At 37.4% G+C, this 18,287-nt stretch overlaps 1 protein-coding gene across 4 annotated transcripts in view; it reads left to right on the top strand.

Annotated features, from left to right (window-relative positions):
- arhgap9 (Rho GTPase activating protein 9) overlaps positions 1-18,287 on the top strand; it is a 58,818-nt gene that overhangs the window by 20,984 nt on the left and 19,547 nt on the right. For 3 of the 4 annotated variants that reach the window (XM_015004595.2, XM_015004619.2, XM_015004603.2), the window contains exons 5-13: positions 1,198-1,464; positions 3,091-3,180; positions 9,925-9,990; positions 13,571-13,717; positions 13,911-14,000; positions 14,712-14,773; positions 15,392-15,479; positions 17,748-17,843; positions 18,155-18,253. In XM_015004595.2, the coding sequence (XP_014860081.2) occupies positions 1,198-1,464; positions 3,091-3,180; positions 9,925-9,990; positions 13,571-13,717; positions 13,911-14,000; positions 14,712-14,773; positions 15,392-15,479; positions 17,748-17,843; positions 18,155-18,253 (1,005 nt within the window). The remainder of the gene's footprint in view (positions 1-1,197; positions 1,465-3,090; positions 3,181-9,924; positions 9,991-13,570; positions 13,718-13,910; positions 14,001-14,711; positions 14,774-15,391; positions 15,480-17,747; positions 17,844-18,154; positions 18,254-18,287) is intronic. The other variant, XM_015004611.2, reaches the window with a different exon arrangement.

The raw sequence follows: 18,287 nt of genomic DNA on the forward strand, positions 1-18,287 counted from the left end.
TGATGTATTTAAAACTCTAAGCTGCGATGGTTATAATGGGTTTTATTTTGCTTGAAGTATGGTAGGTTTAGTTACACAAGGGTTCTTTGTTGCTGGAACACCAATTGAGTCAAATCAAGTGTATTTATGTATCACACTTCAACGACAACATAACATAATACACCTAAATAACAACTTTACATTACAGTGGTAAAATAAAGAGAAGTACTATAAAAATGTATTTCAGTCTAGAATTAATCAATGTTTCACTTATTACAAATCAAAGGCAGCTCTAAATAAGTGGGCTAAATTAGTCTTGATTTCAAGCACTCAAAGCCTACGTACATTAGGTATCACTATAACATATAACATGCTCATTTTGTGTGCTAGTGAAAGTAAAATAGCCTGTATTATGTAGGGTGGATATACATAATATGGAAATGTTTGTAATTTTAAAGAGAACCTACTTTTTTTGCCACGGAAATATAATTATGCATTAAATAAATACATTGCAACCAACTACCTTGAAAAAAAAATTCCAGTTATTTTTGACTACTTTTGCTTTGATTTTATATTTATATCTTAGTATGTGATGGATCATTGCCTAAACTGCCATTAAATTACAAAGTTAGACAAGTTTAAGAGGTATCAATAAGTTTGAATTTAACTGTAAGGTTCAAAATAATTTCTATAACACCCACGGACTATTTACAATCTGAAGATTGAGTTACAGAACTGCGACCAACCAGCAAAAGTCTATCAGCTTTTGGATTTATGGATCTTGATCCCTTGTAGCTCTTGCTGCGGGCGAGCACGTATTCCTGTAAGCTCTGTGTTAATCCAAAGTCCATTTATTTGTGTAAAATTGGCGAGTCCTGTCCAATGCTATTTATGATTTCTGTTGTTTGCTCATGTTTTGCATACTAAATTAACTTTTTATGCTCAAGCCATTGATATTTTTTTCCTTTTTGTTCAGTTTCTGCAGTTGCTATTGTGTACATGATGTATGGGGCACAACACGTAAACGGGAGATAATTTTTAGCTCCTTAATGAGTCCACGAAACTTAGATGCACATTTACAGTGAGAAAAGTTAATAACAGCATCACTCCTTTTTTTATCTGTAGCAGAAAATAGTAAACAAGAAGTGTGGTATTTTTGGAATATAAAGTTATTGCTTAACATCAAATTAATTTATATGCATTTTATTTTCTTCCAAGGTCCCTACTGAGGCCTACATATCCCAGCTCTCCTGGCAGGACTCCCCTATTTATGCTGAAATGCAGCCAGAGAAGCGTCTGTCCCAGCAGGAGCCCCCCATCCCGGCTGTGGGTCAGCAACCTCTTCAGATCATGGACCTGTGGGAACAGTATTCCGATCCAGGCACAGGTAGATGCTATTATGTCAATAGCATTACCAAGGAGAGGTCATGGAAACCCCCTCGCCGGGCTCGTTCTCGGTGCGCCAATCAGAGTCCAACACAGCAGGTACTTTCTGTTCCCTCTGAAGCCTTTTCTTTCCTTCTGCTGCTGAATGGGTCTTAAAGTGTGAAAAGGTTGGCAGGTTCTGAGCCAGATGAAAGTGTCTTCTCTTAAAGGAGAGTGCAGTGGAGTTCATGGTATGGAATAAAAGGCTAGGCTCATTTCCAGGTTTCTGTGGCTCGCCTGTATCAACACAAATGGGGACATTTTCAGTCACACAAGTCTGCATGTATAAGCCTGTATGGTATTTTCTCCTTTTACTAAGGGCCAGGATTTAAAGATCTAGTTATTTTTATTGAAATGGTCTAGTTCTCAAGGTGAGACTCCTATATAACTTTAAGCATGACACATGGCTTCAAGCTTGCTTTCCTTCTTAATGTTAGTTAATTTATAATTTACTCTTTAAAATATGTATTTATCACTTTAAAAAAATTGCCTGAAAAACACGTTTTGCATGTTTGCATTGTCTTGTTGAAAGCTGAACTTCCACCACAGCAGTATGCTCAAGTTTTTTGCAGCCTGTAACAAGTTAAGGATTGCTCTGTTTTTAGCTACATCAATCTTTCTATCAACTTTGACAAACTTCCCATATCTATAGCATGATGCTGCAAACAACATTGTTACCAGTTGGCATGGGTGATAGTTTCATTTAGAGTTGTATGTTGGTTTAAAGTTGCTATTTGGGTCTCATGTGACCTGAGCACTTTATTTAACATGCTTGCTGTGTTAAATCGATTTAAATTTTTCCACTACTTTTTCCATGTTTGTTCTGTGATCTTGATGATGCTGTTTACTCACTTATGTTCTCAAGAAAACCTCTCAGGCCTTCACAGAACATCTGGATCTACTCTGAGATTAACTTACACACATAGACTCTCTACTAATAAACAGACTTTTAAAGGCAACATGTTTCACTGGATTTTATTAACGGGTAAAAAAAAAAAAAAAGTAGAAGGTGCTGAATGTAAATGTTGAGTACATAATTTTGCTTTTTAGTTTATGTTTTTTCTTCCCCAATGCTACTTTGCACCACCTTGTGTTGGTCTACTGCAAAAATCCCTATGAAACCTCTTCAGGTTTGTGGTTGTTGGAGACTAAATGTAAAAACTTTAAGAGCTATAAATTATTTCGCTGGGTAATATAGAGTATGCAACTTTCTTCATCCATGATGTTGGTCAAGCAGATGAGTAAACAGATACAGTGAGTTTTTTTTTTTTTACGTCATTGTGCTGGGCTTTATTTCTCTAAAAACTTGGATCCTTTTTTTGACAGCTACTTCCTTCTTCGTGGTATCATCATAATTTATTTAAACTGTGATGTAGGGCGGGCATTTGTGGCTTTTTTAGCTTTTAAAACATTTTGCAGGTCATTGCCCAGAGGAAACAAAATCCACCGAGCAAAAGTTCTCCAAATGAAACAAACAAACAAACAACAAAGAAACAAAACCTCCCTTGTTTGCTTTGCAAGCAAAGGAGACTTTTGAGTCAATTAGAAAAAATTCAGTTTATTCAAAAATATTAGCAATTAAGATTATTGGTGTCAAGCCAATGATTAATTTAAAAATGAAATCAACAGTTATATTTAAAGAAGATAATCCATGTTTTAAGATTTGTGTGTGTTTGTGTCATGCAGGGCAGTCCAGCACAGGCTCAGACGTTACCCCGGGACACCAGCCATCTGTCACTACCCCTCTCTAATACGGGCAATGGAACTATGCACAGGGTAAATACTCTACTCTACTCTACGCCTCTTAAAGGTGGATCAAATGTAGCTGAACCACTTATGTGGAATTCAGTAGATTTATCTGAGACAGCTCAGCTTACATGAAATGTAAGGATTGTTTGTGTTTTACTGAGTCAGCTGCTGTGGCTTAAGTGGAAAGAACATGTGCTGTGGAGTGACTGCATTTGGTTTACCCGCACGTAAACACGTTTCAGTTTAAACAAAAGGCAAACATGTTTCCTCATTCTCTTCGTCTGTTGTGTAGAAACCTATTTCTTTCTCAGGTGTTGATTTGAGTTGTGGAGAGAACATGAATTTACAAGTGGAGATTAAAAGTTCACTGAATGGTTAGAAGAGTTTCAGACTAAAGTTATATATTCTCAGCAGCCTCCAAAATTATATCCTGCTGAGAATATATAACAACTTAAGGATGTTGCAGAAATCCTAAAATGTATTAGACTAATTTGGTTAATCCACAATCTTGATTTTTATTTATTTTTTCATTATTTGAGTGTTTAAAGAGGGTATAAATGTGATGTTATACTGATGCCAATTACTCTTCAAAATGGAAAAGACAAGAGAACATTTCCTTGAAGTTTGCTACATAAATCTGGAAATGGCTGCAAGGAAATTGCTACTCGGAGCAAGAATTAGTTCAAAACAACTCAAATTGTCACAGGCAAGTTGGAGCGATGAATGCTTTGCAGTTTATTTTACCATGCAGAGTGTGGAGAAAAAAATAAATGATGAAAATATCTCCATAAACTTTAGTGGACATAGAGGAGCATTTTCAACATTTCAGTAACTCTCCCATAACTACTTTTAATCACCAGTCCTCAAGATCTTCCTTTCCTCCACTTTTAGGTACTTTCCTTCTCCAACATACCTAAATCATATCAGCAAGTTTTAGCTCTGCAGAGGCCTGGTGATTAACCGGTCATTTGATTCATTTGTGTAGAAGCAGGGATGTATCTAAACATGGTAGGAAAGTAGATTTCAAGGTCTGGACATTAGATCTATCGACATGCCATCAATAAAAAAGAACTTCTCTGTTCTACCCTAATATATGTAAACGTATGAAATCAGCTTAAAGCCTGTAGGATTTTTATTGAAACTGTGTGCTGTCGTCAAACGAGACTTAGACCGAAGGTTTCCGCAAGGTAGCCTGAAAGTATTTATATTTTTACAACCAAATGCTCAGTGGAACGTGAACACAGAGGGAACAATTACTGCAGAATGTTACACGTCGAAAACTTGCAAAATCTCGCAGTTATATTTGCATTAGGAATGCACTTCCTCTGTAGACTCCTTCGCTGCTAATTGTTGAAATCTGGTTGATTTGATCTGCGGTGACATCCACTGTTTAACATAGGAACTGCAGGAGATGCAGTATGCCTCAGATTTGAATATTCAAATCAAAGGGAAATTCTGCATGTCTGAAGTCTCTTTATCTGGTTGATAACTGTGTCCCCTAGCTTCACCCCACCAGGCCCAAATCCAATGGAAAACCTGTGTAAACTCAAGAAAAAGCATACAAGAAAAGAGCTAGGACTCTGGATGATCTGGAGCGATTGTGTCAGAGATCCATTTCTCTGTTAGTTGTAAACTGAACACAGGCCTATTGGCCACAGGAGTGTTAAGGGGTGCCAATAATAATATAGTATAGAATTTGGCATTCATATTGTTTTTATATTTTTCTTTTTAACAGGAGATAGCTTTTAGAAAGGTGTTTAGTTATATATTTATATTATGTTACGTTTTCCACCAGCTATTTACGTTTTTTTTTAATAAACCCTCAAAATGCCTTTTAATTAGTTGAATCAAAGCTACTCGTCACAAGGATGTTTGCTATAGTAAGAACATGTGTTTATTTGTTTACCAAGTGAGTCAGTAGTGTGCGGATATACATTAATCTTTAATGATAATTAATTTGATTCTTTGGAAAAGTCTCTTGGCTTTTTATTTGCCAACTTAGTGCTCTTCCCTGAGAGCAAACATTACAAAATAATAATAATGTTGCACAAAATGTTTAAGTGCAAGTAGCTGTGCTCTGTCATCTGTAAACAGAAACGGCACAAACCACACACACACACACACATGCACGACTGCCCACCTCTTTCATGTGAATCTTTTGTGTTTGTGTTTCAACACCAGCTCAGAAGCAAAGATAGAAAAAAAAAGAGAAATTAGACATTTTTAGAAGGCCTTTTACTGCCCTCTGACAGAGTTTTCAACATTAATTTTTTTGGTTAGAGCGTAGGGAGCTCATCATTGTCATGCATTATAACAACCTAATACAATCTGAGCTGGTGAAAAGGAGTCAGAGCCTTTAGAGCCACAAACAGGAAGACTAGTTGAGTACTTTAAACCTGCATCGTCAAAAGAAATTTAAGCCTTTTACCCCAAACTTCCCAGTGTTGTAAAACTGAACATCTTGATAACAAAGGGTTTTATCTCGCAGTCAAGCTTGTGTGTGTTTGAACTGATTAATCTATAGTTTTAAATGCTTGAAGAAAGCAGCCCATGACGGAAATTGATCCATTCACCAAATCGGTGATGACGTCTGCGACGTAAATCAACACAAGCTGCATGATCCAGATTGCCAGAGATAAGCATTTTGCGTCTGAATGGTGCCTTGCCTCAGCATTGCATCAGTGTTTCAAATTTAATGTTGTTCATCAAGAAAAGTGCACAGATGATCAAAGCAGTGGTTCCCCCCATCAAGTCAACTTCAGTTCTGCTGACCTATATGTGTCGCTATTTATTCTGTGCTACATAACGTGTAATACGTAGTGCATACCTCATGGGTTTGTGAACCAGGTGTTACAACTACAATGACCCATATAACGTGCCAACATGAAGTGCTCTAAAGTCTAGATTTTTATCTATGGAAATACCTTTGCAACCTTTTTTGCTTTGACTTCTTAATCAGCTCATCTGTGCTAGCTTTCAGCTTGACTTATAGATGATCCCGGGCTGAACTGAGTAGAGGATGAATTGATCTTCAAAGAGCATAAAACTTCACCGACAACTGCAGTCGAGATCAGCGTGCTTTGTTTGATTTGTACAAACCAAGTGATTGACGTAAAGGCACAAATTAAAAAGTTTAGATACTCAAAGGGATTTAGAGCTTTTAAATAAGTTTTAGAAATGCATCATTCATGTAATGGGTTTGGATTGGATATGGTCATTAATAAAAAGAAGGTGACAACATTTTTTTTTATGACATTAAGAATCTAATGTGAATTTTCCTTCAACATTAGGAAGAAACTTGGTTGCTTACTCACAAAGTAAACTCATAGCTAAAGAGTTGTAGGTTCAAAGTTTGTATGTTTCTTTGTCTATATCAGGGGTGTTAGACTTCAGACTTCCTCCTACAGTCCAAAAGCATGTATGCTAGATTAATTAACACCTCTAAAAGTGTGTTTCCAATATTCCACCCTAAACCTCAGTCTGCTGTCGTGCGAATTTTCACCGCCGCTGCTGTCAGTTCTGTTTGCTGATGTTGAGCGTTGCCTGACCCGTTCCTGTGGTAGCTCACAGCTTTTTGAGAGTGCTGTTAGCAGAAAACAGCTTTTTCTCATAAAATTTAAAGGCTGTGACTTTCAGTAATTAAAACTTTAAACAGTTATATTATCCATATATTTCGTATTTTCCTTTATGACGCTTCACCCCAAATTTTTATGTTAAAACCAGAAGTAACACCTCCCTACCTCAGCTGATTTCTTCCTATGTGACCTATTCTTACCCTGGTAGTCAGTGGAAAATGTGGGGAGTAAAGAAAGCTACTCTTAGAAGACGTTGTTGAAGTCAAACTGTGGATTGAAAACTTCTTTTTGGTATTAACGTGCAATTTGTCTGGTTCTGCAAAGAATCTTTGTGGTATTGTTATAATAACAGAACTGCTGACTGAAAAAATAGCCTATATGATGAATAAAGAAAATCTAGGGTTTGGAATATATTTTATCTTTGAAGCAACTCCAGCATAATTTCTAAATAGTAAAACCATCAGTAGAATCTTTTTTTTTTCCATCCAAGTGAGGTTTACCAGTGATCATATACTGTAGGCAAGTGTGTCGGAAATATGTCCTGTGGAATGAGAGAAAGAGAGGAACCTCTTTAGCTAGACTTTATAATGATGGCTCAGTTATACGTTGGCCTATTGTTGCCTCCAGCGATGTGGAAGAAACAGTTTAGTAAAGCAAAGTGGACAAAACATTGGATAAAAAATTCATACAAATTCTGGAGGAAAACATCAAATCAGCTGTTCATCTAGAAAATTAATCCATCTCAATGAACTATAATCAAGGGGGCAGTCTTTAATGTTCCCCAAACATGCTGATTTATCTGATTAAAGATCTTATTTAACTCCATTATTTTTTGCTCAGTGAAGTTGTCTGTTGATTTTGTTGGAAAGCTGTCTTTAGAAGCTCTTTATGACATTTACCCGTCCCTTTCCTGCACACGTTTAACTGCTCTGCTTGCTTGTTTTCTAGTTTCCACTTACCCTGAAATGTGGTCGCACACCTGTGTCAGCTTACTTTGACGCATGTAGGGTAGAGTTGATGGGACCAGGTGGTATTGGCACATAAACTTCACAGAATTGCTTAGTGTTTCCAAAAAAACCCATTTGGATCCTTTTATTCTAAATACTGAATCCTGTGATTTTTTTAATTTTTATTGCCTCTTCTGCCTCCCAGTCATCATGGTCCAGTTACTTGTTTTAAGACTCAATACGATTTTAGAAGTAGTAGTTTTAAAACTTTTAAGGCAGTCCCAGAGAAAAGTACTGGAGTCACTGAAGTTCTCTCCAGATGTAGAGTAAATAGAATTGCCCCACCCCCACATGTTGCTGCTTATCTGCAGCATCAAATCTGGCATGTATAGAAACACTTTTAATCACTAAAAGCCCAAACATCCGGGGTGTGGAAACTAAAGGAGCGCCACTTATCACTGTAGTTGTAGTAAAACCTATGTTAGCAAGCTAACTGAGCTTGGCTAACTGAGCAAACAGCCTAATTAACAAGCTATCAGCAATAAAATCTGTGTTGTTGAATAAGAAACAAAATGAGAAAAAAGCATAATATTCTAGGCATCTGTTTGTACTATATATTTTTGATATTTTTATGTATCATAATCGAAACAATAAAATAACATAAAATGTTTGTTTTTAGTTATGTTAATGTAACCACAATTTTCTGTTATTTATTAATTTTTTTTTTTTTTTTATTAAAGTGCCAAACACACTTCCATGACCTTTGTTTACGCTATTGATGTTCCAAACATTGACCTGGAAAATAAATTGTTTCAGAATAGTCCAGCTTTTTCATCCTTCAAGCTACTGCATTGCATCAGAAATAATATTTTTATGTACAGTAAAATGCTTATAGCATTTAAAGCCTCCTTTGTGTGAAACCTGCATCTTAACATTTCAATGTCAGCTCAGAGATAAAGGTTACAGCACTTATTCAGTCAGTTTGATGCATTTTAACTTAGTGTGGTTTTGCCTGTGCTGAACCATTCCTACTAACAGGCCACATAAAACTTAAAGCTTTTTCAGAAAATAGAAAAACTGATTAAACACAGAACTGGCTGAAGACCCAGTTTTTGAATAGGCTTTAGAACAGGAAGTTAAATTCTGAGAATTACTAATGCAACACATAGATATTTTGTTTGGTTTTAACTATCAGTTAAAGGTTGAAGCTTAAATTACAATCAGCCTTTTTCTCTTTCAATAAAGTAAGAGTTGTATGTTATAGCTCATGCAGACAGAAATAGTTGGACAGTGGTAAATGTGGCAACGTTAACTTGCTGTGATGATTCAGTTGAGCACACACCTTCCTGATCTGCTGTTGTACACGAGACTGACTGTGTGGGCTGATAAAGGCAGCTTCCCTCTTGAATGGGGAAGTAGATTCGAACTGGTGCGCAGAGAAGAGGTGCATGTTTTTTTTTTTTACATTCAGCGCTCGGACAAAAGGGCTGTCATGATATGAACCACAGGAGGCCGAGGAGGTAAAGTCGACAGATAACAAGCCACGGGGAACTCGAATTGGCCTGAGCTGTGCGAGCAGCTGAGCAGTCATAATGAGCACCTTTGCTGTGAGTTTTCTTCTCTACGTTATTGCTGGTTTTGCTCTGCACTTACTGGGGTTTTACTGGCAGCACATGATGTGTCCTGCATACTGAGTTGGACTCGATCTGCTTGACTTGACTGCTTTGGAAATATCGTTTTCTCATATTGGGTTTTTATGTTCGGGGCAATAGTTGCTGACACCGTTTCTCTGCAGCTGAACAGAAAAGCCTGAGCGCAACAGCTCTGAGTTAGAGAAAGAGCTTTGCTCTCTCACGCCTCAGTTACTGCCTCTCATTAACTTCAGATGAGTACAAACGAGTCATGGCGTCTGTGTGTGAACTCTTGGGCTGGGTTACATTAGTCATAACTGGCAGCATGTTGGCAGCCCAGGGAGGTAGTTTTAAGAGGTGGTGTGAATTTAGATTCATATCTGATCTGAGCTTAAGTTTGTCAGCATCCTGTTTTTCACAAAAATATAAAACACACAAGTCTTTAGCAACTTTTATTTTTACAGAAACTGACAAAAAGGAACTGAAGATTAGATGCTACTTTATCTCCTTGTTTCAGAGGAAATGAATTTAAACTCTTAACTTTAAGTACACTGAACAAGCAGCTGTTAATCTTTGTTTTCTGTCATTGTCCTTCTGACTCTCCGTCTTTCTTTTCAGCTGTCGCCTGATTATGTCTTTGGCAGCCACCAAAGGAATACTGACAGCAGCTGGCAGATGAAGCAGGTACGATTTTTCTCTACCTGCTGCACTTTTAGAGCATTTAAAGCATTTCTTCCTGGCTATAACCTTGGAACAAAATGTCAAAGACAAAAGCTCCTTGTTCTAGTTTTACATATTTTCCCAGAACAACTGGATGCATTTGCTTAACAAAGCAAGACATCAAAATAACTTCAGTGACTTTGCTTCCCACTAGAAAAAATCCTGCTTGGTAATCAATGTTGTGCTAGTTCATCCATAAGCAAGAGCTACTTCTAAACTCAGTTCAGTACTGCATTTAAAAGACGTACACATTTTTTTTCTCACTGTCTGACGTTAAATCAGACCAAACTTCTCTTGTTTTAGGTCAAGTAGAATTACGAAAATTATTTCTATTTGTTAAATTCCTCAATCATGAGAGAGAAAATATATCACAAAGCTGTTATTGTGGTCAATATAAGATATTTACAGACAAAATGATTACCGTCTTCGTAAGCAATGAGGAAAAGATGCTGCTGAAGCTGGTAAGACAGAGTCATAATCCACACTCAAACTGTCCTGTACTGACATCGAGGAAGAACCCGTTACTCCAAAAGAAATAACAAAACGTACACACAGGGACAGAGACCTTCATTTTCGGAGACATGTCCAGTGGTCTTGTGAAACTAAAGAGAAAATGTTTTATCATAATACGATATTTTATTGTGCGTCCTTTAACTGTCTTTCTCGGGATAACTAAAGTGTTTGAATTGAATAGAGCATCGCTACATTTGGGGAAAAAAGAGGGATGCTCGTACCATCCTAGCTGTAAAATATAGGGGTGGCAGCATCATGGTGTGGGGTTGTTTTGATGCTGGAAGATGACATCATGAGGAAATAATATTACGTGAAAATATTGAAGCTATATCGAAAGACAGAGTAGGAATTAAAACCTAGGCATAGATTGGTCTTTCAAACGGACAATAAGCATACAGCCAGAGTGATTACAAAGTGGCTTATGGACAACAAAGTCAGTGTTTTTGGAGTGGCCAGCACAAAGTCCTGATCTCAAGCCTATGGAGAGTTTGTGAGCAGATGTGAAAAGGGATGTGGGAGTGAGGCGGCCTACAAACCTGACTCGGTTACACCAATTCTGTCAGGAGGAACGGGCCAGAACTCCAGCTAACTAGTTTGTTGTTGGAAACCATAAAGACTTGACCCAAATCACACAGTTTAAAGGAGGTGCTACCAAATACTGAAGAACTGTATGTAAACTTCTGATTTATTTCTTTGTTGTGCCATTTAGCAAATAAACATATTGTTATTGTTGGATACATTTTATTCTCACCTAGTGTCCTCAAAGTGTAGTTTTATAATAGCTGGTTTTCCTAAACAGCTGCTCGCAAATATTTAACTGTTTTCACCAACAGAAAATAACATTTGGACTGAAAGTATCCATTTGGACTACATTTGTATCTGTGGTCGTCGTCATCTTATCGTCAAGTTAGCATAGGTAGAATTTGCCAGGAGGGAACATTTTATTCTATTTTTGGCTTTGAAACTGTTGTTGCACAATCGAAAACTCACAGTAGTAGTGAAAATGACAAAAAAAGAAAGTTTTAGTTGCCTTTGACAAAAGCACTCATTCACTGCACATTTTCTTGACAATTCTAAAGCCATAAAGACAACCCATGTTGTTGAGAGACACTAAAGCCGCAGCTTCTCTGTGTGTTTTTGCTTCATCTTCTGTCCAGTAAGAAAAAGACAAAAAAACAAACAAAAACAAAAAACGGGGCAGCGTTGTTTACCCTAAAAAGCACACCTTTTTAAGTTACATCAAGATAACTTAAACATTCCCTCAGTGTTCCCCACTTAGATAATAATTCTTCAGTTCAAAGTTCTCAAAAGTACAAGCCCCACTTGTGAGCACATTCATTTGTGGCTACCGTGCAAAAAGAGTCGACCCCCTTCACACATTTGTGAATATAGTGGTTACCTTAGCTGACGAGCCTTTAAGTTGTTTCCTTTTTTGTTTGCTTGCCTGGCTCTGTCAGTAGTCCTAATTGCTTTATTGAGTCTTATGGAGCTTAAAATTCTTCTCTTGAATATCAAAGACGTCTTTTAGATTTCTAAAAGCTGCACCTTGGCTGTTTTACTGTAGAGAACATTAATGTAAAGCCAGCTATGCTGATTTGATTCTCAGTGATCAGCATTTATGCATATTAAGGTGGTGAAACAGCAACTCCTGGTGTAAAAGAAAGGTTGTTACCCAAGCAGTTTCTACTGCAACATGTTGCGTCACGGTGGGGTGTGGGTGCTCTTGCTTTAAAGCCCTTTTTAAAGACCTGCTCTTTGCAAAGCAGCAGATTTGGCTCTGAGAGTTAATCCTCCTTGTATGGAGAGATGCAAACATCAGTTGGGATCTTTAGGCTGATTGTTCTAACTGGGTTACGGAGATTGGGAACTTTAATAAGGCTTTAGATGCACAAAAAGTAGAAGCCGTTTACGCACTTATATGTTCTTATACGGGGCTGTATCTGTGACCGTTTTGCATTTAAAATAATTGCACTTTATATGTTTTCAAATTTTCAGATGCCATTTTAGTAGCCAATCGGAGAACTGAGAGGGTTTCCTTAAACTAATTAGAGAAGCTGCAATCTGTTTAGAACAGATAAAGTGCAGTTCATTTACACACCATAGTTTATTTTTACTGGGGAATTTTTCACCAAAAATTGTATTTGAGCATTTTAGTGGAAAAAAAAAATTGTTAATTGTTAAATGTTCAGAGTATGCATTTTACAATGATGTTTTTTTTCTTCTTTCATTTACCAAAACTGGCCAGTCTGGGTCAGTTTGCACAAGTTCTTTCTGATCTCATTGCCCGATCACAGTTGTACCACAAAACTTGCACCTTCTATGCTAGCAGTAGGACAACAATGTCATAAACAGCATGCAATGATATTCTGTAAAAACTGCTAATCCACTGATGATCAAAAGAAACAAAATGTTCTATCCCACATTTGGCAAAAATACATTATCATCATCCTCAGTACCTTAAGAGAAAGTGGAATATGCTGGTGTGTACAGTGTTCATTTATTCATATATTCAAACATGGTGGTGGTGTGATGGGGTTTGCTGATGCCAGACCTGGAGGAACTGCTGCCATAACTGATAAAAGCAATAATTTTGCTCTCCATCAGAAAATTGAAAAGGAATGTCAAACTCACTTTTGTTTTGCAACAGGACAGTGATTGAAAACACACCAGAAAGTCGACCTCTCGATGGATAACATAAAGTAATGAAGGCTTTGTGCTTGCTTAACATTAAGTCTGCTTGCTTGCTTAACATAAGTCCAAATGAGATCGCTGTGGTATGACCCTGAACATAAAAACCCTCCAGTGTGGCTGAATGAAACCAGCCCTACAAAGAAGAGCGCTCTGGTTTTGTCTGATATTAGTATTTCTTTGATGATCTGAAATGTTTAAATGTGAAAAAAAAAACCCCAAAAAAACAGGTGCAAGTGCATCTTCACAGCAGCATAACGTCTTTTCAAACCACTTGCATTAAATCACCTGTTTGTTTTCTTTGCTGTGTCTTTTACATGACATTAACCATTTGCTGGTAAAGAACATTGAGCGAGACGTCTCCTCCGACACGTTGAGCACATCTGCGTTGACAAATACAGAAGAACAGTGCCATAACTCTGGATCCCAGCATGGCGCCAAGCAGCAGTTCAGCCACACGCAGTCTGTGATCCTGTCTGAGAACGGAAAGGTATTGCCCTCCATGCAAACACGGAAACATTTTCACACTCTCATCACCTGTGTGTGCGGTTCTTACACAGAGGAAATAATTATCGATTAAATAAGCAAGTAATTACCACGCAAAGCCAAATGCCTTCTGCACACAAACGCAGTTGAGCAAACAGCGCTGGTAATGCTCTCTTTACTTTCTGTGTCTGGTCCAGCAGCGCAGAGATTCCTCCTCCAATGTGACCAACATCATTGTCGAACCTCCTTCTCCAGAGAGCTCTCCGGACAGTGACGGAGGCACACCGGTGAGAAAACCTAAAATGTTCCTTGTGTGGATATGAATTCATGGGAAATGTTTTCGCTACAATAATTTCCCAAAGCAGCCACTTCCACATTCTGACTTGAATGTGGTAAATTTTAGCAGTCTTAACGATTGTCTATTATAATAATAATAATATAAGAGTAATGCACTCAGAAAACTTTCTAAATCAGCAATGTTTGAATGTATTTGCAGACTTTGTAAGGGGGAGGATCAGTAATAATTGCCTTGCCAGCGAGCAGATCCACTACTAACAACAGATATTTTATATTGTCTATAAAAAAAATACACCATTATTTTTGGGGGTTTCTGTTTAAAGTTACCTTATCTCATTAACAAGTCTCCCCATACTGCACTGAGCACTTACAGTATAGCTTCACAGACAGTATTTACTCTCGCATCCTAAACGGGGCCATACCGCAGTGGGAGATTTCACAGCAGCTCCCCTACTGCTATTTTTTGAATGATGCAACAGCCAAGTTAAATGGCTTCACTCAGGAGCCACTACATTACAGAGAGGGGGGGAAAAAAAACTCTCTGAGGAACTTCACTCATAACATTTAAACATGTCCTTAGAGCCTCTTCTAATTCCAGCTAACTCCGCCTATTTTAGGTGATACCGTTTGTGTTTCAGGCTACGTCTGGATGAACATTGCAGGTTTTCATACCTATTAAACTCTTTGGCATGTTTTCCTAGGAGCTGGAAAAGGCAGGCCTCCTGAACAAGACAAAGATTGCAGAAGGAGGCAGGAAGCTGAGGTGAGGCTGCATGACGGAGAGATAAATGTGATATAACCCTGACACATTCTCCTCTGTTTGCACAATTTTTGATAAAAAAAAAAAGAAAAAAAAAAAGATTTTTAAAAACACTTTAAAAAGTGAATTTTATTTTATTTTTTATTAAACTTAAGTAAAATTACTCAAAACCCTGTCAGACTTAGGATTACAGTGACCATTTTTATCAGTATATTCCTCTTGACTTGAAATTATTGGTAATGTTAAGCAGCCCAGCCAGAACCTGATAGTAAATCTGTGGATGAAAATAAAGATTAGAGGCCAAATGTCTTGGAGCTCATTTCCAAAGTCAAATCTTTTATATACCATGATATCAAACACCATGCTAAATTACATACAAAAATGCTCAAATACTCATATATCTACCAGAGATATGAGTATTTAGGTGTAATTATAATGGAGCATACTATGTTCAGTATGCTCTGTTATGGCCAAGCATAACAGAGCATACTGTTATGCTTGGCCACACTCAGCAACAAAGGAATGTATTTGGAAAGTCAGAACATTTCTAGACAAATAGAGGAACAAAAAAAGAATAAAAATCCAGAGTTGATCTAGAATAACAAAAATGTGTTTTTGCAGAAAAAACTGGAGTCCTTCCTGGGTGGTGTTAGTTGGAAACAGTCTTGTTTTCTTCAAGGATCCAAAATCTCAGACACCGTCCAGCTGGGTGAGAGTTCAGACAAAATATGTTTTTGTTTGTTTCTGTCTATATTTTTTCAGCAAGAATACTAAAACTACAAGAAAAAAAACAACAACTTGGTTTTAAAATAACAAAGAGTTTGCCGGGAACATTTTGCACAAGCAGTTTATTGCATTTGTTTTGAATTCAGAATCAGACTGTGTGGTGAAGAGTGTGTTAGGCCGTCTATTTGGATGGATATTGCAGCAATTAGCCAGTTGGCCTTGATTTAATTATTCGTTGGTCAGGTAATTCCAACATGATTTTAAGAAGTTACAGTTTTCAAACTGATAGACCTTCACTATATTTGATTGTCCTAATACAAGGTTCAGTGGGAGTTTTTTCATGTTTGTTCAAGACTTCATATTATAGATATTAATAACATAGCTTCATTAGCATTACATTTCAGAGTTGCCTAAATACTAAAATATTGTAAAATGGTGGCCTGTTTAGTTAGTTCTCATATCCACTGTAAACTTTACTTCATTTTCCATCTTAAATCCAGTTCTACATTCAATCAGTGTTGCCTTCTGCCTCCTTACACCTGATTACAATCTTTCATTATCACACCTCTATGTTTCATATCTCTTCTCTGTGTCAGATTGGTTCTTGTCCTGAGGGAGATTTTCTTGCAGGTTTTGAACACACCAGCTTTGAATATAGGGACATTATCAAGCAGCTGAAAACTTTGGTAACAGGCCAAGGGGATGATCTATTTGAATGAGGTTGGAGCAGAATCACTCCTCAAACTTGTAGAATATAGTTAGTTGGATAGTACATGTTTATTATGCATTCCGCGTAGCGATTCACAAAAATATTCACTGATGACCGGATTCTAGCAATTGTCAAGAACCCTGACCTGTGTCCAGTCAGCAGGAAACCATCCCTCCATCCGTCCTCTGGCTATTCTGCGTATTCTTGTAGGGTCATTGTGGAGTTGGTGGGGGTAATTGGCAAGGTACACCCTAGACCATTTGGACATATAAAAATAAAATTGTTTTCACATTAGCAGACATAAAAAACTCCATACCTAACAGCTTATCTTGTCCTTTAAATGCCTTTAACTCGTATCTGTCAGTGGGCGTGCTGGGTCCTTACAGGTTGGCAGCCTTTTATAAATTAGAGCATTAAGATACGTTTGAACGCTCTCTAAAATTTACAGAGTCCTGTTTTAGAAATGATAACCACACTCATAGTGCTAATTGATAATGTAAGAGCTTACAATAGTTCAAAATGTCATTTGATCTTTTCTTTTGAAATTACAGTAAAAATAAATAAATAAACTGTCCTCCATCAACTTCTCTCTCAGACAGGTGGGGTGTCCTCACCTCTGCTCTTCATGCATCTTCTTACATTGCAGTTTTTAAGGAACAATAATGATTGCCTTAAATCTGTTTTGATAGATCAAGGAATTGTAATTGCTACCCTTCTAGTGTCAAGTTGAAAGAACAACTTCAATGTCTGCAGAGGTCTGAATTCCTCCTTGGAAGCTTTGAGTTTCACCTACTTTAATCTTAAAATGTCACTTGATCCCAGCATGTGTAAGACATAGTTGTAGCTGTAGTAGTAATTTGTTTTTACCCTCCATCAATGAGTGCAAACATGGACTTTGTAATCTGCTTCTATTGCTAATCTAGCAGTTGCCCGCCACACTAAACTTAATTTCTGGTAAATCTCTCTGGTTTCTCACCTTACAACTAGAACCTGATAACTTTTGGGTCTCGTGTCATGAGCGTTGACATCTGAGATCACAGTAAAGCTGCTGAGTTCCTCTGGTTTTGTTTCTTTTTGTCTTTGCTTTAGTTCTGTTATTTACTAGTTCCCTCCATATATGGTGAAGTTGTGTCCACTCTGTAATAGTGCCTTTGCCTCTTTTCTGTGCATTAGCTTGCGTTTGCTTCCTTTTTAAATGCTCATCCATCCCAGCGTCACATTAGAATATTAAAAGTACCACAAATTTAAAAGTTTCTTACTTTTTACAACACGTAACGAATACGAAACTAATTAATGTTATCTCCAGTTATCAGGACATTAAGATGCAACATTCCAGACTAATAAAACTTGTGCTAGACAGGAGTTGTGAGAAAAGCATAGATATGTGATAAAGATAACACAGACTGTGAAAAGTAGCGGAAAAAGTTCTCCCCTTAAATGTGAGGGAAAAAATACATGTATTAGAAATGTATTGGCTTGATTCTGGCATTGTAGACAAGAGAGAATTAACATATGATTTCTTTACATGTTAATCAAACTCAGAAACCAGGAAACAGCCGTCCAGAGAGCAGTGTGGACCTTAGAGGAGCAAAGCTGAACTGGGCCAACGAGCTGTCCAGCAAGAAAAATGTCTTCAAGGTAACACACTAACCACATGAAAATAGAGATTTTCAGGTGATTTATTAAAAAAATAAACACTAGTAATGTAAGTTGGGCACTCTGACAGCAGATAAAAATGTAATTCCGGGAAGAAAACAGTCACTTCTGCAGGAAGAAAGTGAGAGTGACTTGATGATTCTTCAATGACCTAAAATTAGGGGAAAAAAAACAGTTTAACTGTTCCTTTCCAGAGAAATGTAGCTGAATCTGGCTGGGATTTCTGTCATTGGTGTTCTGTCATTTAAATCAAATCACTGTTTTCTAGAAACTTTTGTTTGTGTCTGTTTTAGCTGCGGACCATCACCGGCAACGAGTTCCTGCTGCAGTCAGACACAGACTCTCTGATCAGAGAGTGGTACAACACCATCAAGAATGTCATCGACAGGCTGGTGAGTTAAACACAGAGACAGAAACGTGAAGTTC

This window comes from Poecilia mexicana, unplaced genomic scaffold (assembly GCF_051168715.1).
Source record: "Poecilia mexicana isolate PSO_F unplaced genomic scaffold, ASM5116871v1 scaffold_5, whole genome shotgun sequence".
NCBI lineage: Eukaryota > Metazoa > Chordata > Actinopteri > Cyprinodontiformes > Poeciliidae > Poecilia > Poecilia mexicana.